Source organism: Cyprinus carpio, chromosome B3, assembly GCF_018340385.1.
Source record: "Cyprinus carpio isolate SPL01 chromosome B3, ASM1834038v1, whole genome shotgun sequence".
Taxonomy (NCBI): domain Eukaryota; kingdom Metazoa; phylum Chordata; class Actinopteri; order Cypriniformes; family Cyprinidae; genus Cyprinus; species Cyprinus carpio.
Window position 1 is genome coordinate 20,686,791 of NC_056599.1, and position 21,969 is coordinate 20,708,759.

General features: G+C 37.1%; 2 protein-coding genes across 3 annotated transcripts in view; both read left to right on the forward strand.

Annotated features, from left to right (window-relative positions):
- The window catches only part of LOC109045960 (1-phosphatidylinositol 4,5-bisphosphate phosphodiesterase delta-3-A), a 37,259-nt gene extending 31,972 nt beyond the window's left edge, over window positions 1–5,287 (forward strand). For both annotated transcript variants that reach the window (XM_042720188.1, XM_042720189.1), the window contains exons 11-15: window positions 1,768–1,884; window positions 1,970–2,148; window positions 2,286–2,421; window positions 2,726–2,875; window positions 3,648–5,287. In XM_042720188.1, the coding sequence (XP_042576122.1) occupies window positions 1,768–1,884; window positions 1,970–2,148; window positions 2,286–2,421; window positions 2,726–2,875; window positions 3,648–3,778 (713 nt within the window). In that variant the 3' untranslated portion in view covers window positions 3,779–5,287. The remainder of the gene's footprint in view (window positions 1–1,767; window positions 1,885–1,969; window positions 2,149–2,285; window positions 2,422–2,725; window positions 2,876–3,647) is intronic.
- Window positions 5,288–5,892: 605 nt separating this feature from the next.
- Window positions 5,893–18,168, forward strand: LOC109051079 (glycylpeptide N-tetradecanoyltransferase 1). Its single transcript, XM_042720190.1, has 12 exons — window positions 5,893–6,095; window positions 8,835–8,937; window positions 9,765–9,909; window positions 10,171–10,289; window positions 10,392–10,483; window positions 10,607–10,723; window positions 10,994–11,164; window positions 11,904–12,012; window positions 12,097–12,267; window positions 12,406–12,573; window positions 16,196–16,333; window positions 16,668–18,168. The coding sequence occupies exons 1-12, from the start codon at window positions 5,908–5,910 to the stop codon at window positions 16,686–16,688; spliced, it is 1,542 nt and encodes a 513-aa protein (XP_042576124.1). The 5' UTR covers window positions 5,893–5,907; the 3' UTR covers window positions 16,689–18,168.
- The last annotated feature ends 3,801 nt before the right edge of the window (window positions 18,169–21,969 follow it).

The window sequence follows — 21,969 nt, forward strand, 5'->3', positions numbered from 1 at the left end:
AATGACTGCATTGACTGAATTTTTGGATTTAAAATACAGTAAAAACAGCACTATTGTGAAATATTATAACAATTTAAAAGAACTGTTGTCTGTTTTAATCTATTTTAAAATATATTTTATTTCTGAGATGCAAAGCTGAATTTTCAGCATCATTACTCCAGTCTTCAGTGTCACATGATCATTCAGAAATCATTCTAATAGATTTGCTGCTTATTATCATATGCTTCTTATTGCTATCAAATGTTTTGTGTGTGTTTTGTGTGTGTGTGTGTGTGTGTGTGTGTGTGAACCTTAACACAATTTTTAAGGATTCTTTGATGCATAGAAAGTTCAAAAGAACAGCATTTATTTGAAATATAAATCTTTTGTAACAATATACATTTCTTTACTCTCATTTTTATCAATATAATGTTTCCTTGCTGACTAAAAGTATTAAATTATAAAAAAAAACCTCTTTTGAACAGTATTGTATCTGCCACAAAGCCAATGAGAATTTCAGTTAGATAACAGCATTTCAACTAAATAGTAAATTATATATAAATAACACTTTTTTTTTATAAATACTATATATTAGTAATAATTTTTTGTCTCCGAACATCTGTGTTTTGCTGTTTGATATGAGAATATCTATTTTGATATCTATTCGGCCGATACCGATCTTTAAACTCATAAAATTTCGAGAAAAAAAGTGAAAATACAATCTTGAGAATAAACTCATTAAATATCGAGAATAAAGTCGTTGTGTTTCGAGATTAAACTCGTTAAATTTAGAGAAAAAAAAGTCGAAATAAAATATTGAGAATAAAACTCATTTAAATATCGAGAATAAAGTCGTTGTGTTTCGAGATGAAACTCGTTAAATTTTGAGAAAAAAAGTCGAAATACAATCTTGAGAAATAAAACTCATTACATTACACGCCATTAATGGCAATGCCGTACGGTTTTAATTTATCATAGCTTGTCCAAGTGCCAGAGTGCATTTGGTTAAGCCAGCGATAACCTTGCATTTGTCCTCTGGTTGTCATTTCATGTTGGACAAAAGCGAGTAGCCTACATCGCGCAAATTGGACTGATTTTTTCTTCTAAAAAGATAGCCACTTGCAAATTCTCTTTAAAGTTTCATGTGCTAATTATTATTGTGTATAATTAGCTAAAGTTGATAGTATTTCTTTATTACTGAAAGAAAGTCTAAAAATAGCTTGACTAAGTGATCCAACTCTGCCATGTCCTCTATAGGCTATGCAATGAACACTGATCGAATGCGTTATTCTCTACATTTATTGACTTTTTTTCTCGAACACACACGACTTTTATTCTCGGAAATTAAATGTTTATTCTCACGATTATTTCGACTTTTTTTCTCGAAAATTTAACAAGTTTTTTTCTCGAAACACAACGACTTTATTCTCGAAATTTAATGAGTTTATTCTCAAGATTGTATTTCGCCTTTTTTTCTCGAAATTTAACGAGTTTTTTTCTCGAAACACAACGACTTTATTCTCGAAATTTAATGAGTTTATTCTCAAGATTGTATTAACTTTTTTTCTCGAAATTTAACGAGGTTAATCTCGCAATATAATGCCTTTAATCTCGAGATGGTTTTATTTTTTTATTTTGCTTGGCCCTAATTCTCTTCATAAATGTAGCATTTTGTCATTCTGATCTGCTGCTTGTTAAAAAAATCTACTAATCTACTTAAAATATTAAAATATTGTAGAAAATTTAAAATTTAAAAATTTGTTTTATGTTTATATTTTTGTCCTGTAGGGAAGCTGTTTGTTCGACACAACAGTCGGCAGCTGAGCAGGGTTTACCCATCAGGCCAGAGGTTACAGTCCTCCAACTATGACCCCCAGGACATGTGGAACGGAGGCTGCCAGATGGGTGAGCGACTGAACTCTCTGACACTCCTGCATGTGTGCAAGTACAGCAGCCAAAGCTTAAACGCTTCATTGTCTCTGTTCTCCAGTGGCTCTGAACTTCCAGACCCCAGGAGAGCAGATGGACCTGAACCAGGGCCGCTTTCTGCCCAACGGCCGCTGCGGATATGTGCTCAAGCCTGACTTCCTGTGTCACCCAAAGTCTAACTTTGACCCTGAGAACACAGGTGGAGGACCAGGACATATACCCACACAGCTTACCATACGGGTTAGTAGCAGCTCCTCTTCTCTTTTAGCTTGCCATGATGGTCTGACAGGAATTATTGCTCAGGATCCCATGTGCTCTGTAAATATTGTGATAAATCTCTTTTACCGTACTTGTTGGCTGTTTTGTTTCTCCCGCAGGTGATCTCGGCCCAGCAACTTCCTAAAATAAACACAGACAATCCCAACTCCATTGTGGACCCACAGGTCTGGGTGGAGATCCATGGAGTTTCCATCGATAAGGCTCGTGCAAAAACCCAGCGCATTGACAACAATGGTGAGACCACTGAGATATTCAGTTATCCAGAGTTATGTAATGTTGTATGATCGTTTAATCAGTATCAATCCATTAAAATTGTGTGTGTGTGATAGAATCATTAGTGATCTTTTAATGGTTGGTATATTGACTACAGTGTTTCATTTGTTGTTTTGAGCATTTATTTTGTGTGTGTAAACATTCTAGCAGTAAAACAAGAGGCGTTCCTGTCAGGATTGAATATTGAGTATGCGTGTGTGTGTGTGTGTGTGTGTGTGTGTGTGTGTGTGTGTGCGTGTGTGTGTGTGTTTGTCTCCCCCTGCAGGTTTCAACCCTCGTTGGGACTGTACTGTGAGCTTTCAGCTCCAGGTGCCTGAACTTGCCTTGGTGCGTTTTATGGTGGAAGATCACGACTACAAATCCAAAAATGATTTCATTGGCCAGTTCACCCTCCCTTTCACCAGCCTACGGACAGGTGTGTGTGTTCAGATCACACAGTATGATGATTTTATAAAACATACACTGTATTAAACAGGATTTATGGTGGAAGTACTGCATGAATTTTAAATTTTACAACTCTAACTGGTGTTAAAAAGTTTGGGGTCAGTAAGATATTTATGTAAAGAAATGAATACTTTTTGATCGATTTGATGCATCCCTGTTGAATCAATCAGTGACAGTAAATACATTTAGAATGTTAAAAAGATTGCTATTTCAAATAAATGCATGATAGTGTAAATAATATAAATTAATGATTTTAAATAAACTATTACATAAAGTGCTTGAACACCATGCTTGAAAAATCTACTGTAACAGAATGAATTATCAAGGACATAATGTAGAGGCTCATAAACCTTTGGCTTCAGAACAGCTCCAGTAGTTTTTGGAATGTTGTTATGTAAGTACCCTGTGTACAACAAGAATCGTGTGCAGTGGGATTTTGCACCATTCTGAAGAAAAATAGTTTCCAGTGCACTGAGAGATCAATGAGATGGAAATCTGCTTCTCAGTCCGTGGCTCAGTGCACGTAATGGTTAAAAAATGCCTAGATCTGAAGTTCAAGAAGGACACGAATCGCAATTGAATTAATCCAGATTTTCCTAAAACACTGAGACAAAATAGTTCTGACATCTTTAAAAGAATAATAACAATAATCTGTGGTGTAATTTTGGTACCTATTACTTCAAACACTTGCTTTAACTAGATTTTTCACATAGCTTTATTCCAGTGTTTGTGTTGTGCTCCAGGTTATCGTCATGTTCACCTGCTAAAAGCTGACGGCTCCAGTCTGTCTCCTGCCACGCTCTTCATCCATGTCAAGGTGGTACGGCGAGGAGTTCCTATTAAAACCGTTTCTGAGCGGAAAGGCAAGGCCTAAGGCTTCTGTGGTGATTCCTGGAAATGTTTATTTCTGGAAGTACCTTACTGAAGGGCAAGCCCCTGAGCCGGGCTCTCGAGGTGCAGGGACTCTTCAGAATGAGAGCACATGAAAAAGCATGTGACATTGGACATACCAGCACAGCAATCTGCAGAAAGTCAGTGTAGACGTTTTGCTTTTTTATTGTTCATTTGTGGTGTTGGCAGCAGAGCAGAACGTCTAACAGTGTCATAGAAGTGTTACCGTGGAAACTAAATATGTTATGAAGTCAGTATTGTTTGAAGTTACAAGTCAGTGTTGTTTATAGAGTCCGTTTCCATTGAGACTGATTTCTATTGAGTCTGTGCGCCTTGAAATCTGAAAATGTAATGCATTTTATGAAAATGTAATATTTTAATTGACCTTAAAACTAGTCTTTACATGCTGGACAGGAATTGTACATGTAGACAGAAATGAGCTGTCTTTAATGTTTTATAGTTGGTGGTCTTGATATGCTGAATACTGACAGCAAGGTGAAGAAAGTGTAAAAAAAAAAAAAAACATTTTGAAAGCATAGCAAGTAAATGTGTGGTTTAGTAAGAGTAATGACTATTTTTATGCAAGTATGTTTTAACTGATTCAAACACCAGCTGTGATTCAGCAGTATATTAGTAATACGAAATCAGTAATTAAGTAATCAGAGTAGTAAGATACTTATGAATAATAATAATAGTAATATATTAAAGCAACACTATGTAACTTTTTCTCTGTTCAAAATTAGCTAAATGTATATAATGAGCGAGTACATCATAAATTCATCTACCGAATCGCCTTTTTGTCTTATCCCAAATCACTACGGTACATTTTAATAAGTGATTATTTTTGGACTATTGTAGCCTGTTCGGGTCGTCACGGCTGCGGAGTAACACATACCTGCGCGAATCTCCATAGACATAAACTTGGAGAAGTAGCTCCGGTTAGAATGTTCTTCCGCGGGATGCGTGCAGTTCTGTTTATTAACCGCTAGAGCGCCAACATTGACATAATGTTGCTTTAATACAATTAATGTCAGAAAAATAAATGTTTTTGAACAGCTACCACTAACGATGAAATATCCATGTTTAACCATCTTTGGAACAGATTTGATCATTCATGTTAAAAGCAAGCACAGAAAAAATTCAGTGTTTTAGGATGTTCAAATTTGGTCAAATTACACAACTACTCCAATTCCAAGTTTGTCAAATCATGAAAACTTGTGGTTATTGATAACTCATAAGGACTGTGTATTGTACTAGGCTATGATAATTAATTTAGTATAATATTATAAGGCAATATAATGTCAGCTGCTTCTGTAAAGACATGTTTAAATGTAGATTTTCTTTCTGTTTCACACGAGATAACAGAACATGTCTTGATTTTAATGTCTTACTTGTTTAAACAGTACTGTATCTGTATGTTTGTGTATACGTGCAAACTTCACTCTTTTTCAAAGTTGTATTGAAATAGATAATCGGTAATTAGTTAAATTAATATCAACTAGTATTTATTTTTACAATATCAGCAGCAGAAATCAATTGAAAATCTTCACTTATTTACGCACAGATACTAATTAGGCTTTATTAGGTTTTTTTTGCTAGTCTAGCCTTTTTGAAACCATGGAAATATTGTGCAGTTGTGCTCATTAATTGTTTTTATTGATGTGTGGAAAGACGTAGTGCCTTTGAAAGCATGCCTACATTTTATAAACTTACAAATCTAATTGCACTTAATCATTGTGTTTTAATGACTTCTGAATTGCTTGTATGTGCACGTGGTGTGCAACTGTATTGTAGGCTACATTTTGTCAGTTTTTTCCATTTTAGTTTTTTTTTTGGGTGACTCTGGCTGACAATCTGTCCAGGGGGACTACATATTAAAAAATAGACTTTAACTATTACCTCTGGTGCATTTACAGTTTATTGTAGGGTTGATTATCTGTCCAGGGGGACTACATATTAAAAAATAGACTTTAACTATTACCTCTGGTGCATTTACAGTTTAGTGTTTAGTGTTTATTCATGTGCACTGTCCCAAATAAATAAATAAATAAATAAACCTCACAACAACTGGGATAAGACTGTCCTGCATCAAATGAAAGAACTACATAGACCATGGTGCTTTGCGGCAGTCCGCCAATAGTTTCGCGGGGTGTGAGAGCGCAGGGCGAGATCCTCACTTCCTGGTTAAAGATGGCGGATGAGAATGAGACAGCACCGCAGCCGGAGAAAGAAACTGAGGTAGAAGTGGATCACGGACACTGCAGCAATTGTGAAAATGAAGAGCACCACTCTGATGATGGGTGAGCGTGCATGCATTTTATTGTTAGCTCGTAGACATATAATACACCTCCTCACGGCCCGATAAGGCAGGGCCCTTGTTCAGCAAGGCTGTGGCACGCTGAAAGCACATCAGCCCGCCCCTGCTCCTACGCTATTGGATCACTGCCTTGATTGACAGACGGATCTCTAAAACGATTGGCTTAGACGCCGTCAATCAAACAAGGACGGTTCCATATGGCCAGCTCTATGTGATCATTGGCATTTTTGTGAGAGGTTTAACAGTCAGCCTCGCTATGAATTTTGGTTTGGTAGAAAACGAATAAGCTATTACGTTTAAAGTCGCTATTCTATGTCCCGTTCAACATCTCATAAACTGGCCAGTATTAATAAATAACCACCAAAAATCGCTTTCAAGCCCTGTATTCAGGCCTTCGTGACAACTAGGTTGTTAGTAGTATGCATTTCCTGGGGTTTACCGATATTTCGACGTGATCTAGTCATCTTGAGTGCTGCTAATAGCAGATGGAGCATCTTTAAACGGTTTAATCAGCCCGCTCTCGGTTTGCGCTCGTGGTCACCGATGCTGCCCGTGTTTCACTTTCATTACCGAAGAGCTCCTCTGTTTCACCAGTTTCCTTAAAAGCTGTCCCTGGTTCACGGAAAGAGACTCATTAACCTGCTTCTCATCCAGCTACATGTCCCTCAAGGTCATACACAGGCACTGTCCGGAATAAATCGGGCAGCAGAGGGTGAAATCACGTTTATTATCATTCTGTAGTAATGGCAGCGTGCGGGAGATGACGTAACACGACTATCCCGTCATGATTCGCCTCATGTCATAGCTGTAGTTTTTCTGGCGTTGTAATATAATATAATACGGCAATTAATATTTTAAACAATTTAGTTTTATTTATTGGTATATCTAACAGTCATGTGGCATGTTTGGTGGATTTATAGTTAGTTAATCTCGTGAGGTAAATTACGCAGCAGAACGCAATACAGAAGACGCTACAAGCCAAAACATTTATTTATTTATTTATTTATTTATTCAAACTGGTCAGTTATAAAATTTTGGACTGTCTTGATCCCTTAACACGTCTTGTTGACTAGTGTAAAGAAAACATCCAAAATACGCTATTAAATGTTTATTTTATTACACTTTATCTATGTGCATCTGTAGATTTTAGTTACTATATATGTCTTTAAAGGCTGTTTTCTCAAAAGGTTTTTAAACTGAGCCAGAATCCCCTCTTCTTTAATGCTTACATCAGTTTTATTCTTATCTGTACTTTAAACAATTGAAATTACGTTTGTTCATATATTAATCGCTTGATTTATATGATATTTTATTCCTAAAAATTATAAATTATTATTTTTTCTGGCTGTTAACAATATTTTATGATTTATGTAGTGATAAAAGATGTCCAGAATCCCATCTGTTTATTTAAAAAAGACAAATATTTTTTAAATACAATATTTATTTTCACCTAATGCTTTCATTGTTCCTCCCTCCTTTAAAATAAAGGGTTATGTATAATTAACTTGTATATGACTATGACTCTATTACTATTAATTTTAATGCAACAACAGGATTTTATCTTTGCGAGAAAAAACAACCTTAAACCACCCTGACAGGATTTCCTGTTTTCAGCTGGTCATAACTGGTTTAAGATCTCTCAAACTTACCATCTGCCCAAAAGACCTCAAGAACCAGCCAACTGACTACCCAGACCAGACTGGGACAGTAGTTTATTCTCAATCCAATTAAACATGCATCAGTTTAAATGTACTATAGACTTGTCCTTATATTAAGAAGAAGACATCCTCTACTGCAGCTTATATTTATTGAAGCAATACAGAGAGAAAGAAGAGAAGCCGTGGTGCCTTCAGCCCATCCAACAGGGATAGAAGGCTGTCAAAGAGATAGTCACAGGGGTGCTAGTTCATCCCCCAGTCTTTGTCATACAGCCCACCTCCCCTCGCACACACAAAACATGCTTTTTCTGCAGGTCATGTGACAGACCATCTGTCCGCATTAACAAATGTAGCTCAGCTCTGTCACCTCTCTCCCTTCGTGGACATTAATAGGATTATTTGCGCGTCTCTCTGTATGCCGTCCCGTTTCAGTTTGACCACCGGAGAGGGGCTCTTGTGTCGGTGTAGTTCAAGCACGAATTGAATTGCCTGCTGGGATGGAGGGACATTCGTGTTATATGTTTCTAAATGTTAGGTTTAATTATTATTATTATTATTTTTTTATTATTATGATTATTGCTTAGATTCTGCTACATCTTTTTCATTCAGAATGTCATTATTATCGGTGTGTAGCCTATATATGTCTCTATACAAATATAATTGAGCTGAGTTAAATAGATTCGTTAAAGAGGTAGTTCTTCTAAATATCTATCAAAATATCTTCTATTTTAGTTTTTGTAACAATATGTAAAAGATGACATGAGCTCCATTTTTGGGTGAACTATCCTTATAACTCATATAAGAAAATATGGGCCATTTCTCTGTTTTGTGAAAGTTCTTGTTTATATGCTAGAAATGTAAAAACAAAAGGAAGCATATAAGATTTGTTGTACACTAGTGAGGGGTTGTGATGCTAAAATCCTGCTGATTGCATCAGGAACAGCGATGTTCCCAGAGATGTTGCGTGCTGCCCTTTCACCTGCATCCGCCGCGATTAGTGCTGCTGAGTGGACATAACCTCTCATTATATCTGCCCATGTCAACTGAGTTCATGTGACCCGCAGGGAGAAGGGCGACACAGGTGCCAAGAAGAAGAAAAAGAAACAGAAGAAAAAGAACAAAGACAAGTCCGGAGGAAAAGACGCAGCACCGGATCCTCTGGCCAAAGTGAGTGTGTTTGTATGGCTCTGTGTGTTTGACTCAAGATTGTTTACATCTAGACAAAGTCCTTTTAAGACAAGTGATGTCACTCGGTGACCATCTTTGAAACGACTCTCAGGCATCCAAGTGCAGCTCCTATCTCTTTGAATGGGGAAACATCAAATTCTACAAAACTGTTCACTAGGCTTGCGATTAAATTTCATATTTGAGATCACCAAAGAAATCTGATAACAACTGTGTCAATAATGTTGTTACTTTTGCTCAAATAGTGTTATAAAAAGCTTATTATTCAGGCTAGATCATGCAGTGCGCATGCGCAGTCCTGAGCGCACATCTCAGAACACTGACTGTTTCTATAGCAACCGGACGCTTCCAACTGCAGCTGCAGTGACGCGCTGACTTTACCGATTAGTGATTGGTTCCTTCATTCAGAAGGCAGGGCGTCCTGGGATTGCGCGGCCATATTGAGCGTTGCATTTTTCCCCATTCAAAACTACACAAGTGACACGTCCTGGGTATTCTATAGCCTTTGATCTGGATTACCTTTGCCTTCTTGTATTTCGGCTTATAGCAGCATCAGCCTGAAATGTAATATTGGTTCATGAGCTCTTAAGTGTAGTTTTTCTTTACAAGGGCTGTCCCACAGCCCAAATTTGTGGCCCACTTGTGTACCGTTAAAATATTTATTTTATATCTATATTTTAGTGCTGGAAATACTATGAATACCATAGTTTTCTTTAAAGTATTAATTATTGTCTGATAATATGGTGCTATTTTTGTGTTTAATTGATTTTATTTTTACCCGTTTTCACATGTCTTTGTCTCTTCCTTAGGTAAACTCACTTCCTGCGGATAAGTTACAGGAGATCCAGAAGGCCATTGAGCTGTTTTCGGTGGGACAGGGTCCGGCTAAAACCATGGAGGAGGCCACACGTCGCAGTTATCAGTTCTGGGACACTCAGCCTGTTCCTAAACTTGGTATTGCTCATTTGTTCCATTATACTTGCAGCATGGTTTTTTAAAACTTCAATATTTAAAGTAATCTGCTTTCCTTTTATAACTGTTCCTTGATCTGACGTCACGTATTTCTTTTTAGTAATGACAGCTAATTTTCAGCAGGACAGCATCTGTTTTCTTGAGACTCGTGATTTGTGGCACAGTGTAGAACGATGATTCTGTGTGAAACTGAAGTTTCTGCTGACAGAAGTCTGATTCTGTCATTTGTTTGTTTGTTTGTAGGAGAGACTGTGACGTCACATGGCTGGATTGAGCCAGATAAAGACAGCATACGAGAGGAGCCCTACAGCCTCCCGCAGGGCTTCACCTGGGACACTCTCGACCTGGGAAACCCTGCAGTGGTACGACACACAAACCCCTAAATCTCCCCTTTGATATCTTTGACAAATATGCAGCTGTAAACAGCTCAGTCTTAAAGCTGTTTCTGTTCCCTCTCTCTGAAGCTGAAAGAGCTGTACACTCTCCTGAATGAGAACTATGTGGAGGATGATGACAACATGTTTCGTTTTGATTACTCCCCTGAATTTCTGCTCTGGTAAGAAAGCTTGGATTGAAAAGTCTTTCCAAATTTGAGTAAAATGGTGTTTGTCTATGAAGAGCTATCTGTATCTCTTTTTTAGTCTTAGAAAGTTGAGTCTGGAATCTGTTTTTGTCCCAGGGCTCTGCGTCCTCCAGGCTGGTTGCCTCAGTGGCATTGTGGAGTGAGAGTGAACTCTAATCAGAAGCTAGTTGGATTCATCAGTGCCATACCAGCCAACATCCACATCTATGAAATGTAAGCATTCATAAGTGTTTTTACATGTTGGTTTAAATGCACTAAAATCAGAATCTAAGTCCAGAAACACCTCTAGTGTCAGTGGCAGTAGCACTGAACTTTCAAACTTGTCGTGAAGCAGTTAAAAGATTCATATTTTTACTGACCATTGTCACCAATTACATGAATGCAATGGTGTATCTGAGAAATTTAAATTAGTCTACACAGAGGGTACTTATGTTGGTCACTCAGTTCCGTTGTTGACCCATATCTGCTCTTCGATCCTTCCAGAGAGAAGAAGATGGTGGAGATTAACTTCCTGTGTGTGCATAAGAAACTTCGCTCGAAACGAGTGGCTCCGGTACTCATCAGGGAGATCACCAGACGGGTCAACCTGGAGGGCATCTTTCAGGCTGTGTACACCGCAGGTGTGGTGTTGCCCAAACCAGTGGGCACCTGCAGGTAAGACACGCATCTGCCATCTTTTAAAGTACAGCTGCGTCTGTGCAGAGTGAAAGGTAGCATTAGATGGGCTGTTGGGTGGCAGATGTTAGGAGGAACCTTTTCATAGTTCCTAGAACTATTGGCGAATGTTCCCGCTTTTTGTCATGTTCACACTGCAGGAAATAGGAACGTATTTAGTTCTAGGAACTCTGTTTGGGGGAAATAATTTAGCTCCTACTTCAGAGTAGAGTCTAAAACAGTTCTATAGGAGCTATCAGTGACGTAAGTATGTGCTGATTTAAAAGTAACAGTAAAGATATTTGTAATGTTACAGAAGATTTGTGCTGTTATATTGGACTGTCTATTTATTGATTTCTGAAAGGATCATGTGGCACTAGACCGTAGTAATGGCTGCTGAAAATTCAGCTTTACCATCAGGAATAATTTACATTTTAAAATCTTTTCAAATGGAAAAAAATTATCAGTTATAATTTGACAGAATCACTGTTTTCTTGCCGAACATAAAAGGCTTCTTTCGAAAACATAAAAGAAATTGTACCAAACCTGAACTTTTGAGAGGTAGCATATATGACAAAGTTCCCTTGAAAATGAAAATCTCAATAACGTGTTGTAGAGCTTTATTCTGTAATGACTAATAACTTCTATTAATTCAGCCTGATGTGTAGAGAAGTAACAATTGTCAAATGACAGGCATGGCACTGTATCACACTAATTGCCTTGCTTATTTGTGTGGTAGATACTGGCACCGGTCCTTGAACCCACGAAAGCTGATTGAGGTGAAGTTCTCTCACCTGAGTCGAAACATGACTATGCAACGCACCATGAAGCTCTACCGACTGCCAGAGGTGTGTGCCAGCCTGCTTCCCTGAATAATATCTGGGTAGTTTTCTTTTCTCCTTATTTTCTTATTGCACGTTTCTCTCCTGTAGGCTCCTAAGACTCGAGGCCTCAGGCCAATGACTGTAAAGGATGTGCCAGCAGTTCACCGCCTGCTGAAGGAATACCTGAGTCAGTTTAACCTGGTTCCCGTCATGAGCCCTGAGGAGGTCCAACACTGGCTGCTTCCTCAGGAGAACATCATTGACACCTTTGTAGTGGAGGTATTGCACTCACTGAACCCTACAGCATGTATCATCCTAGTGATATCAAACATGAACGCATTAATAAAATAGGAATGGACAATTCTATTTTTGCAAAATGTATTTGGTGTGAACAGCTTGTCCTTTATATCATTGTAGAATTCAGACGGGAATTTGACTGACTTCCTGAGTTTCTACACTCTGCCATCCACCATCATGAACCATCCTGTGCATCGCAGTCTGAAGGCTGCGTATTCCTTCTATAACGTACACACCACCACCCCCCTGCTGGACCTGATGGGAGACGCTCTCATCCTCGCCAAGTCGGTCAGTCAGTGAAACATGTTTGTGTATGAATTGGGGCTGCAACTAATGATTATTCTCATAATCAGTTGTGTTCAATGAATCAGATTAAAACTCACAAATTTGCATTTATTACCCAAAAGAAGTAAAACAAAATCCTGCCCAATGTTGTCTTCCAAACAATGTGCCACCAATGAAAGTGAATGTAGTGATTATCTATGAAGGCTGTGATATACATTGTGCAAAAAAAGGATTATAATCTAAACATTACATCCTTTTTTCCTTTGCACAGGCGCAATTAATTGATAAGTTTGTTTAGGGGTGGGCGATATGACCAAAATCTTATATCACGATACGAGTAATTTTATTTCATGGTGATGATATATATATCACACTATAGCCTGCAGCCATATCTCCCTGTAGCCCAAGACTGGTTGCCCACTGAAGCTAAGCAGGGTTGGGCATGGTTAGTACCAGTGTTAATTTTGGCAGACGTTTTTGATTTAGTCTTAGTCTTAGTCTTGAGACGAAAATGCTTAATAGTCTTAGTCACATTTTAGTCATTTGAGTCTTTCACAGTTTTAGTCTAGTTTTAGTCGACGAAAAGTCATTGCATTTTAGTCAACTTTTAGTCACTACTTTTAGTCAATAGTTTTAGCCAAACTGTAGTTACCAAAATTTATTTTGGTAGCGATTTTATATGTAGTTTTCAAATTAAAATAATCATTAATTCTTCTCTCTTTAGACCAAATCAATTAAGCTTATGAGAAATTTGAATCAAGGACTGAATTTGGAAAATCTTGAATAAATTATGAAAATTTTCATTTTTTGGGTGAACTTTCTCTTTAAGTGAAAAAGGAGCAACTTGTAGTAATAGTATATATATATATATATATATATATATATATATATATATATATATATATATATATATATATATATATATATATATATATATATATATATATATATATATATATATATATATATATGTATTTAAAGAAACACAATAAGACAAATACAATAGAGATACAAATTAAACTCATTTTTCAGATACTGTAGGTTTTACTTAACATGTATACATTTATTTAACATATTTTGTTGGTTAACATTAATTACAGATATGTATTTAATTTGGAATGCTGTCCTTTTAAGACGGAAGGCATGCATGAAATACTGACACACGTTCAGTTTTCACCCACCTGTTCACGTTCACTTAATCCATAACCTATTGTATTTACGTGAGATACTCTACACGATAAACATTTGGACTGCTGTGTGTGTATTTGAGCATTGAAAACTGATTGCGCGCTGTATATGAGAAATGAGGAAGTGGAGTGTGCGCGTGCGCGACAGAGAGAACGCTTCTATCAGCGTGATTTCGCATATCCCGCCTTCACTAACTTTAAGTTAATCGACAACGAATTGTGACTCCCGGGAAAAACGGGACGTCTGGTTACCTCATCCCTACCCCTTCGGGTGCTGAGGCCATTGTTTCAGATCGCTATTTCGCGTTTTTGTAGTCTATCCATCCACTGCGGCTGCTATACTGACTAGATATTCAAACGCCCCTTATCCGATCGCAATCCAATGACAGGGGCGCACATTTTGAAAGACAAAAGCCTATAGGATGCATGTTTAATGTCCGTTAGTCTTCAAATAACATTATAGTCCAGTCTCGTCTAGTTAACGAAGATCGCGGCATAAATTTTGTCATAATTTTGTAATAAGATATTATTTTTAGCTCGTCAACGTCTCGTCTTCGTCACAGAAAAAATGTTCGTTAACGAATATTTTTCGTCGTCGTCGTCTTCGTTAACGAAATTAACACTGGTTAGTACCTGGATGGGAGACCTCCAGGGAAAGTTAGGTTGGTGCTGGAAGAGGTGTTAGTGAGACCAGCAAGGAGGTGCTCCAGTATAGTGATAGGGACACTATACTGTCAAAAAAGCATGGCGCTTCGGATGAGACGTTAAACCGAGACCCTGACACTCTGTGGTCATTAAAAATCCCAGGATGTCCTTCGAAAAGAGTAGGGGTGTAGCCCCGGCATCCTAGCCAAATTTGCCCATTGACCACTGACCATCATGACCTCCTGATCATCCCCATACACAATAATGGTGGAGAGAAAAGCAATGCTACATACATTGTATAAAGTAATCAAATGAATAAAAACACTGCATGTTCTTCTGTGTAAATAAAATATATCTGTTTCTTCTCATTAAAGTTACAAAAGTGATTTAGTCAAGAGCAGTGAGAGATTTTCTCTCTTTTGTTGTTTGATTAACATGAATAACAGACAGCAGGAATATTAGACTGCTGTCACTTTAAAAGCTGCCTGGATCCAATATTATCTTACACACGGCTTCTTTCTCAGCTGTTTGCTTTCATTTAAAGGGATAGTTCACACAAAATGAAAATTCTGTCATTAATTACTCACTCTCATGTCATTCCAAACCCGTAAGACCTCTGTTCATCTTTGGAACACAAATTAAGCTGATGGAATCTGACAGCTCTCTGACCCTCCATAGACAGCAAGGGTCCAGAAACGTAGCAAGGATACCGGTAAAATAATCAATGTGACATCAGGGGTTCAACCGTAATTTTACGAAGCTACGAGAATACTTTTTGTGCACAAAAAAAAAAAAAGACTATTCAACAATTCGTCTCCTCTGCGTCACCCTAGAGCCATTTTGGAGAGTATCCACTGAACGTAAATGCCGTATGCTGTTCTGTGTCAACTGCGCCACATCGATACATTGTTTTCGTTCTTGTTTTCATATTTTTTACTTTTGCGCACAAAAAGTATTCTCGTAGCTTCGTAAAATTAAGTTTGAACCCCTGGCGTCACATGGATTATTTTACTGGTCTCCTTGCTATGTTTCTGATGCTTTGATCATGTTAATTACATTGCTGTCTATGGAGGGTCGGAACACTTTTGATTTGTGTTCCGAAGATGAACAGAGGTCTTACGGGTTTGGAATGACATGAGGGTGAGTCATTAATGACAGAATTTTCAGTTTTGGGTGAACTATTCCTTTAAGACCTAAATTACTGTGTTTACAAGGTAAAAGATGGACATTTTGACAGTACAGAGGTGTTTGTATTTAACCATTCAATCCTATAAAGCTGCAAAAAGTAAGAGCACAGACTTCACGTGTGCATATCTCTATGACAGCACTCAGAAATCTCTCGCATATAGCAAAATCACTTCTCTTTCCCTGCTGATTGCATTTCAGCAGCCTAAAATCACTTGTTTTTAAACCGCACTGCTTAAAAATGCTTCTACTGGTGGGCAAATTTCTCCTGGTTAATTGTGTGTACCGGTATATCGCCCACCCCTAAGTTCGTTGTTGATTTTCATTATCCATTTTCAATAATTAGCCTTAATTTAAGTTTACTTAGTTATAGTTTTGGTGTAAATTTGTTGCTAGAAGTGAGCTACAGTTGTTTTTTTTTTGTCATTTTGAAATGTTATTCATAAAGGAATTAATGTTGTTCTAGCAGTGAAGCACCACAGGCATTCCTATTTACATTTAGACTACCATCTGAGTAACATCAGTTTGAAGTGTGTAACTGACAGGATCTGGAGCATTAAACTTTGAGCAGATTTATTAACACTTTTCTTGTATCATTACCCCTTCAGAAAGGATTTGATGTCTTTAATGCACTGGACCTAATGGAGAACAAGACATTTTTGGAGAAGCTCAAGTTTGGCATTGGAGATGGAAACCTGCAGTATTACCTCTACAATTGGAAATGTCCCAGCATGGGGTCAGAAAAGGTACAGGTTCTCAGATGTCATAGACATGACCGAAGAATAAAATCAGTCCTTTTTTTAGTCAGTCAGAGTCAAGTTAACTTCATTAGCTTGTACACTTATTTAGCATTGACATTGCTAAGTGAATTCACTTGGTGCCATAGCGCTTCACAATCTGGCTCCCAAAGCACCTAGGTGACACTTTGTGTGGTTTACCATTGATTATTTTTTCCATTAAATTTTTTTTCATTTAACATTTCTTTATTTTAATTCAATGTGGAAAAATCATAGAATTGTAATATACAGCTTACAGAGCTAAACATAATGATTATTATTTTTTTTATAATTTTTTTTTTAGGTGGGTTTGGTTCTACAGTGACCCATTCCACCCTCCATAATCTGTGTCTCGCATGACAGCGAGGCGGATTTAAGACATCACGCATTGACCACTTGACAGATGCTACCAATGGACTTCCTGCTTCAGGAAGGAGAATTCACCGGCCATTTTTAAGTTTGAACTTTGACCTTTTGGACCTGCACTACTGCTGCCAGACTGAGAGAAGATGTGTTTTCTTCTCTTTTCTCTCTTATTTCTCTCTCTTTCTTTCCCTCCCTCACTCTTCTTCTTATTCTCTCTCTGTGCATAGACCTAAAGCCATTGTGATTACCATCACCAGAGATGAGGAACCTTAATCTGTTATGATTGTTAACAACAATGCATTCACACACACACACACACACACACACACACACATACATGCTCATAGGTAACACCAGACAAGCTCATGATGATCCCTGATGCATAAGTGTTGCGTTATTCGCATCGGTAGATTCAACTCGTTCAGTATAACATGATTTTACTCTCCCTGTCCAGTGGGAGGTGCTTTTTGCAGGAACATGGATGAAAATGTTAATTTCCTCAGTGTTTAAGAAAAGAACAGACAACAATCAAAGACACTTAAAAATTCCAAGAGAAAAAAAAACAGCCAATGAAATAATAAAAATCCCAAGTGGACATGACAAGGGCTGCTGTCAATGATTTTCCTGTGGGCATTCTCTCCCTCACACGTCTTAAACTGTTTATTGCCATGTCTCTACTTTCTTTTGACAAACGTTGACCAACTGACGGGTGCGGTACATGGCGAACGAGATGTTTTTTTTTTTTTTTTTTTTTTTTTTTTTTTTTTCGTCCTGGTTTTGCTTTGTCATTGCTTTTAATCTGTCCTCTAATCAGTTTATTGCTTAATTGTCTCTAACTGCCTGTGATCCCCTTTCACTGTATTGCCAACAGAGAAGCACTGTCCGTTTTCCAGAAACAAGGAAACAACGAGAAATACCATATAAGATCCACAAGCTGACAACGGTTGGGACTTTAATGTATACCTGGCAGATTAGGGAGGGGGATCATCATAAATTAGCAATAATGATGGTGTTTTTTGAGGAAACGGTTTTGATTGGGGTGGGTGGGGGAAGCTCAAACATGGAGTTAAGAATGAAATGTGGTGATTTGTGTTGTGGATGATAGATTTTGCCTGCTCATAAAATTGTACAGCTCTATAAGGATTGGAGAAGATCCTGATTGTATTGTAACTCTTATTTATCACATGACTTCATCTGTCCAACAAATGGAAGCAGATTGACGTACCAAATCAGTAGAGTTTTATGAGTGACCGGCAGTATCTATTTAAAGTTGTGGTTTTCTTGAACATAGTATGGATAATTTGAGGAAACGGGTTATGGAAAGTACAATGGAAGCAACTGAAAACGGGTCTTTAGGTTTTTATGATGGAGTGAAAGATGTCAACCTGTATTAATTTTTTTTTTTTTTGTGCTAAATAAAATCTAGCAGCTGCTGTGAATGGTTTGGTTTTGGCTTGTCATTTCTTAATTTGGTCTCGCATTGTTTCACACATGGTATATCATTAGAAATGCAAATCTTTTTCTTTAATGCTGCTATTTCCTCTGCACATGTGTTTTTCCTTCTTGGTGTAGGAAACTTTTAGTTTAGCCACCACCAAGACCAGTCAGACATCAGTGTTTTGTTCTTTTAATGCCCATGACTACAGCAACGTGAAACATTTGTCTTGTAGGTGTGTTTATTATAGACCTTAGAATCAGACTAGTAGAAACTGCCTGATTTATGTCAAATTCTGCAACATACACTAAAGTTTAGAGTGTGTAATTGCTTCTAATGTTTTTAAAAAAGTCTCTCTCTCTCTGCAGGTGAAGCTTGTATATGTAACTGTTGAAGAGTTTTGCACTCTGTCCTACAGATTCAGACTTGGAGCAGGAAATGCTGATACTTGAAAGCTTAGCAAGGTCTCAGCTGAATCACATTGACACATTTAGAGAAGAAATGAAATGTGCATAAATGTTTACAGCTGATATTAAACTATTGTTAATTTCCTGATTGATTTACATCTAACCACTGACAAAAGCTGTAAGCTGTCCCACTGTCATCTGCTCACTGGCTTCTAACAGGAAGTGATGCATATTAACACGCATAGTTTGTGTATGTGTGAGTGTTTGACAGTGCAGTGTCTGAAATCATAGCACTTCTACACCTGCCATCTTTGCTTTAATTCCTCCCTTCTGTCTGATGATCATGTTTACAGTAATACTGCTCCACTGTCCAGAGAGAGGCTGCTGGAGGCTACACGTGGATGTAAGTGATTCTTGAGTTGTTCTTATCTGACTGAAATTTAACTCTGTTGGGTTGTGTGTATAATAAATAGGCTCTAGGATCAAACACTTACTCCTTTGTACAGTTTTATTCAGGATATTGTTATTTTTAGGCTTCTGTCATCTTATATTTTAAAGGAAAAATAAAAATGGTCTGAGAATTTACCGTCAAGCTATCCAAGTAGTAGTTTGAGTTTGTTTCTTCAGAACAGATTTACAGAAATTTAGCCTTACATTACTTGCTCATCAATGGATCCTCTGCAGTAAATTAATCTGAAGCAGAGAACTGGTCATACCAATATGAAAATTATACTCCATATTTACTATTGGCAAAGATAAGCACATTTATTGAGTCTTATTTTGTAGGTAACAGATCCAGCAGCGGGAGGAGGAGTGACTGTATTAGTGTCCAGGTTCTTCTTTCTGTGCTCCTCTTCCTGTCACTGCTGGTTGTATATTGTTTAAAGCGATAGTTTCTGTCTGCTTCATTGTGTCACCTAATGTCGTTTCAAATCCGTAAGACCTTTGTTCGTCTTTCCAACACAAATTACGATATTTTTTATTAAATCTGAGAGCTTTCTGACCCTCCATAAACACCAAGGGTACCACGATGTCCCTATCTTTTTCTGTGCCTTGACCGTAGTAGTTCCCTTGCTGTCTATGGAGGGTCCAAAAGCTCTCGGATTTCATCAACAAGAGTATTACTACTCTTAATATACTTTTGCCAGGCTCTACTCTTCAGTGCAATGGTAATCTCAAACATGGTAGAGTGGGGGAAAACATAAGGTATGTTGTTGTTATTCTACTCTTCTCCGCTGACAAGAGTAGTGTAGAAGTACTCACTGTGAAGTATGCACTGGGCAACATACTGAGAGACAATGGATTTTCTCTGTTAAATGAGCTAATTTTCAGCAGTAAGAAAAAAGTGTTTTATAGCTTGTTTTACAGAACATCACAGTTATATTTGATATGAGAATAGTAGGACTTGTAGATAGGTAGTACATGTTATTTAAGGAAAATATAATTATATTTTCAGGATGACAAGTTTTTTTTATTCAGACCTAGTATGTTGTGTAAAATGCCCCCTAGCCACTTGCTTCCCACTATAACCAGTTTCTGAGCATCCCATCTTTCTTTCTTTTTTCCCATCAAATATAATCTAACAGTGGTTGAATTAAAATATTGGGACTTCATATCTAAAAATTACCCCCAAGTTACCTCATCAATAGTCCAGAGATTTGTGACCTTATTTAGCTTGTTTTGTAAAACAATAAAATTGTGAAAAACGATATTCCAATTCAAAACAACTGTTTTATATATATATATATATATATATATATATATATATATATATATATATATATATATATATATATATATATATATATATATATATATATATTATAAATTGTAAGCTGATTAAAGCACATTATCATTACTCCAGTCTTCAGTGTCACACGATCCTTCAGAAATTATTCTAAAATGCTGATTTGCTGCTCAAGAAACATATGTGCTGATAAATATTTTTGTGTAAACTGGTTTTACAGACTCCAGATCTTTGAATGGTAGTGTACGCTACTGTTCAGAAGTTCAGTCAGTGAGGTTTTTTTTTTCCAGCAAGGATGTTAATTTAAAGTTAGAGTAAAGATTTCTGTTTCAAATAAATACTTTTTTTCATTTTAACTTCTCTATTCATCAAAGAATACTGAAAAATAAATGAAGCAGCACAACTGTTGATAATCAGAAAGGTTTCTTCAGCAGCAAACCAGCATATTAAATGAATTTTAAAGGATCATGTGACACTGAAGACAACTCCGCTTTAATCACAGGAATACACAGGATCACTCACTGATGTTTAGATGCCAAAACATCCTTAAATGTTTTATTAATCACATTCTTGTCTGCTGTGTGTGACAGTTCTACATCACAGAGACAAACATATTCATTGATAGACCGATGTTTTCACTGTGTTAGTAATAAAAACTACAGATGAAGACTTATCCCACATGGTTTTTATGCCCCAAAACACCCAATGACTGCCTGACAGGAAATGACAAAAGGAAAGTCTGGCAGCTGAACCCCACAAATACCAAGTTCAGTCACAGCAGTTCTCTATTTGAAAATCAACAGTAGCCACAAAAATGCCTGAAAATATTTATATAAGTACTCTCCCACGACATAATTCAGGATCAGCAGAGAAGGATTAAAGTAAGTGTATTTTTTTCTCCATAATTTTATATATTTTGTGTAATCAGAGTAATCTTCAATCAGATACATGTCTTTAGAAATATTGTTACATGAGATTTACATGGTATTATTTCTGTTTGTAATTTTCTTTGTTATGAACTTAAAATGAAAAGTTTTATATGCTATATGTTTTTCTCTCTCTTCATATGAAACACTTAATATTATTCACGTTTTAAAACTGGGGTCATAAAACATTGTGTTTTCCACTTCAGAGGTCTTATTTTTTAAGAATATATTGCAGTTGTGTGCAATGATGATTACTTCAGTGGACTCATGACATGACCCTGTGGGACCCCATATTTAAAAAACAACTGTTGACAGTTTTAGGTTACCCACAATAACCTGCAATGTACCTGACAGAAAATGCTTTAGCGAAGCATGACCTTAAACTGTGCTGTTTTGAAAGCTATTAGTTTCTGTCATAATGGTTAGTGTATTTTTCAGATAATAAGTGTGTCAGCAATAAGAGATATGGCGTCTATATGGTGGTCCTTCTCTCTGTCCTCCTCTTCCTGTCTCTGTTGGCTACTGCAGTGTTGGCTTACCTGTGTGAGTGTCCTAACACTTACATTGTATTTGTATATGTTGTGTTAGCACTGTGTTCCAGTCTCACAATGTTATTTTATGCTTCACAGTTGCGCATTATTCACCCTTTTTTTGTATGTGTGTTTTTTTTCTTTGTCTCTCTCTGTCTGTAGATTGAATATGTGGATGCAGGCACCCCAATCACC